General features: G+C 39.9%; 1 protein-coding gene across 1 annotated transcript; it reads right to left on the bottom strand.

Annotated features, from left to right (window-relative positions):
- Positions 1–8: 8 nt before the first annotated feature.
- LOC111651759 (receptor-type tyrosine-protein phosphatase gamma-like) lies at positions 9–2,755 on the bottom strand (the record flags this gene model as incomplete). Its single annotated transcript, XM_023401800.1, has 6 exons — positions 9–121; positions 263–435; positions 1,640–1,774; positions 1,878–2,012; positions 2,460–2,542; positions 2,659–2,755. Coding segments are annotated over 6 exons (736 nt in total), but the record flags the coding sequence as incomplete, so codon positions are not given.
- Between the last annotated feature and the right edge of the window lie 109 nt (positions 2,756–2,864).

Here is a 2,864-nt window from a genome sequence, read left to right as displayed (position 1 = left end):
GTAGTTGCGTTGTGTGCGGATATGTTTGAGAAAATCCAGGACGCTGACTGTGCTTTTGTCCTTGATCTGTTGCAGCATGCTGTCAATGACAATGTACGTTCCTGTGCGCCCAACCCCTGCACTGAAGAGCAGAGAGCAAAAAGCGACATGAGCATAACGGCAGGCCCATAGAGGGAGCTGTTAACCAGGTCAGCAAAGACGAGAGAATAACACTCATAAGTAAAACTCATTTAGCTTGGAGCTTGGGTATAATGAACTGTACCTGCAGTGAACCAAGACAGGTCCCATGTCTGCAGTGCGAGCCGCTGATGAGCGGTTGATGAAGGTGAGCACAGGGAGGGTGTACTCCGGTACTCCCATGTCAGGCCACTGAGTGTAGTGATACTGGACCACGATACGTTCATTTAGCTTCCCTTTTGGATTCCCCTTTTGGCCCTGAAACGTAAGAGCAGACAGGACCTTGGTGAGAATACAATACAATACAGACCCTTCATTTACTGTGCATGGAGTTCACTATGTGAAGATTTATGCATCACTAAACCACCACCCAAACTAGTTCTTATGTGGAGATTAGATATTAGTTGTTCAACTGCCAGGTGTAATTGTTGTGTAGCTGATTGAAACAACTTACAAAACAAAAGTGCTAATATGACTCATTAAGGTTCAATATTGAATGTAATCAATGAACGAAATATAACACAACATACCTCAAATTATAAAACATAGATATTAATGAGGTTAGTGTAATCGGATTGTTCTCACTTAAATGAATACCTCTAACTCTCAAACACACATTTCTCCCTGTACACAGAGATGAATAAAATGGTCATATCTACAAAGGATTAGCAGATGAGTTTAATATTCTACTTGGCCCATAAAACTGTTTGTTTTAAATTGGTCGATGCTGTAGATGTTTCCGAGCCAACAATAAGGTGCTATGGTGTTTACTAGATAGGACATTCATTAAAAGAGTTCTCCACTGATTTAGCATAGCACATTGGTAACATTGTTGGACTCATGACGCACAGTTTAAAACAAAAAGTAAAACCTAAGATATTGTCTTTTTTTCCCCATGCATTCTTCAAAACCTGGCGCCCACATTGCCCACAATCCAACTTGACCCCCAATAGTCCAGTTCGAGACTTGGGTGTGTTTTGCTAGAAGCAGCTAATGTAGCCTTGAGTCTCTAGTCTCAAGCAGAGATGAGGAGCAGGTTTGGTAAACTCTCCTCTTTTTAACTTCACACACCCAGTTCTTTTTTTTAATTCTCAAATTTGTAGTCTTCAGACCCAACCAACGCTGACTCAAGTGACATCACTTGAGGACATTTCTCTGACTTCACACAGCTCCCTCTGGAGCCACACAAGGCTTTATACAACTTTTTTTTTTTTCACATATGCAGCTGCACTCCTCAGACTTTGATGTGTAAAATCAGAGGAATTTTAATGGTGCAACCTGATTTAGTTAATCACTAGTTTGAAACTTAAGAGTAGAAACTTAAAACTTAGGAAGGACTTTAGACAGAAAATTAAGAATAGCTGGTCCAACCTGATTCCGGTTCAAAAAGCAAAAACTCATTAAACAAAACATCTGAAGAAGATTCACAAGTGAGAATAAAGTGTGTCGGACTTTTAGTTACCTTTTTAACTTTAGTGTTCCTTATAAGGAAACGCCGCAGTGTGTAGCAGGCGTGCACTTTGGTGCTTTTCAGCGTCACCACAATGTTTCCATACTGCTCACTGTTCTCTGTCGGCCAGTACTGGTCACATTTCCTCTGAGGGACACAACACACGCAATGAATGATATTTTAACATGTCAGAAACACAGGTATACATTGATTTCTGTTTTCAGTTTGTGAATGATGGAATTGAACCTACTCTCCCTTTCTCCACCAGGTTTGTGATCATGATGATGATTCCAGTGTTCTGCTCCCATACCATCCTCCAAAAATCCTCAAATGTAGACTTGAGAGGACCCTGAGCAGCTATATACGCTCTGGGACGGTTGTATCCCTGGAGCAGGAGAGTGGTGGAATATTGTTACCAGTAAGATGCAATCAATGTTGTATCAATTACCCACAACCCCTGGTAGAGCTTATGTGACTGGTTTACTGACACAAGACATTAATAGGTCATGAAATCCACTCCTTCATCTGACAGAAAATGTAAATTCTTATACATTAATCAATATTGTAAAAATAGATACCAAATTCGTATTGTTCTCGCTGTCGATTTTTATGATTTTGATACCTCAATTGATATTTTAAATAAAGCAGTCAGCATGGCATTTAGCACCATGAATAATTCTTTTCACAACGCACTCTTGTTTCATTCATGACAGCGACAAGCAGGGGGATTTCACAACCTTTCACACACAAAAAAAGGAAACCTAATAAGATCTTCATGAAGAAGACTAAACCTTGAATGATTCTAACATGTCAAGTGGTTGGTAAAACTCACATCCACATAGTTGGCATTGATGTAATCTGAGTGTTTTGCATCTTTCCCTGCCAGGGCTCGTAATTTCACCCTGCTGTGGTCATCTAGGGAAAGCATTGACATATTTGGGTGAATTATTAAAAGGATGAAAACGTGTTATTAAAACATTATTGGATTCCGCAGCAGTAGACATCATAATCAGATTTTACAGCTGACTCACAGGCCACAATGTTGATGTATCGGTTTTTGTGCTTGTTGTCAGGATGATTGGAATGCTCTGCTGTAATTTTCAGGTCTGCTGTCGAGCGTTGGACCTCCTGGAGAGAGGGAGACATAGGCAGATGGATTTTGTTAAATAAGGATAAAAGATGTAATGAATTACCCTTGGAAAGGGAATTATATTTACTTAAACTGTGACAGTGTTTT

This window comes from Seriola lalandi, unplaced genomic scaffold (assembly GCF_002814215.2).
Source record: "Seriola lalandi dorsalis isolate HSWRI2012SDOR001 ecotype SW California unplaced genomic scaffold, Sedor1 jcf7180001973318, whole genome shotgun sequence".
NCBI classification, from domain to species: domain Eukaryota; kingdom Metazoa; phylum Chordata; class Actinopteri; order Carangiformes; family Carangidae; genus Seriola; species Seriola lalandi.
Note: the sequence above shows the minus strand (reverse complement) of the source record. Positions and strands in the feature narration are given on the sequence as shown.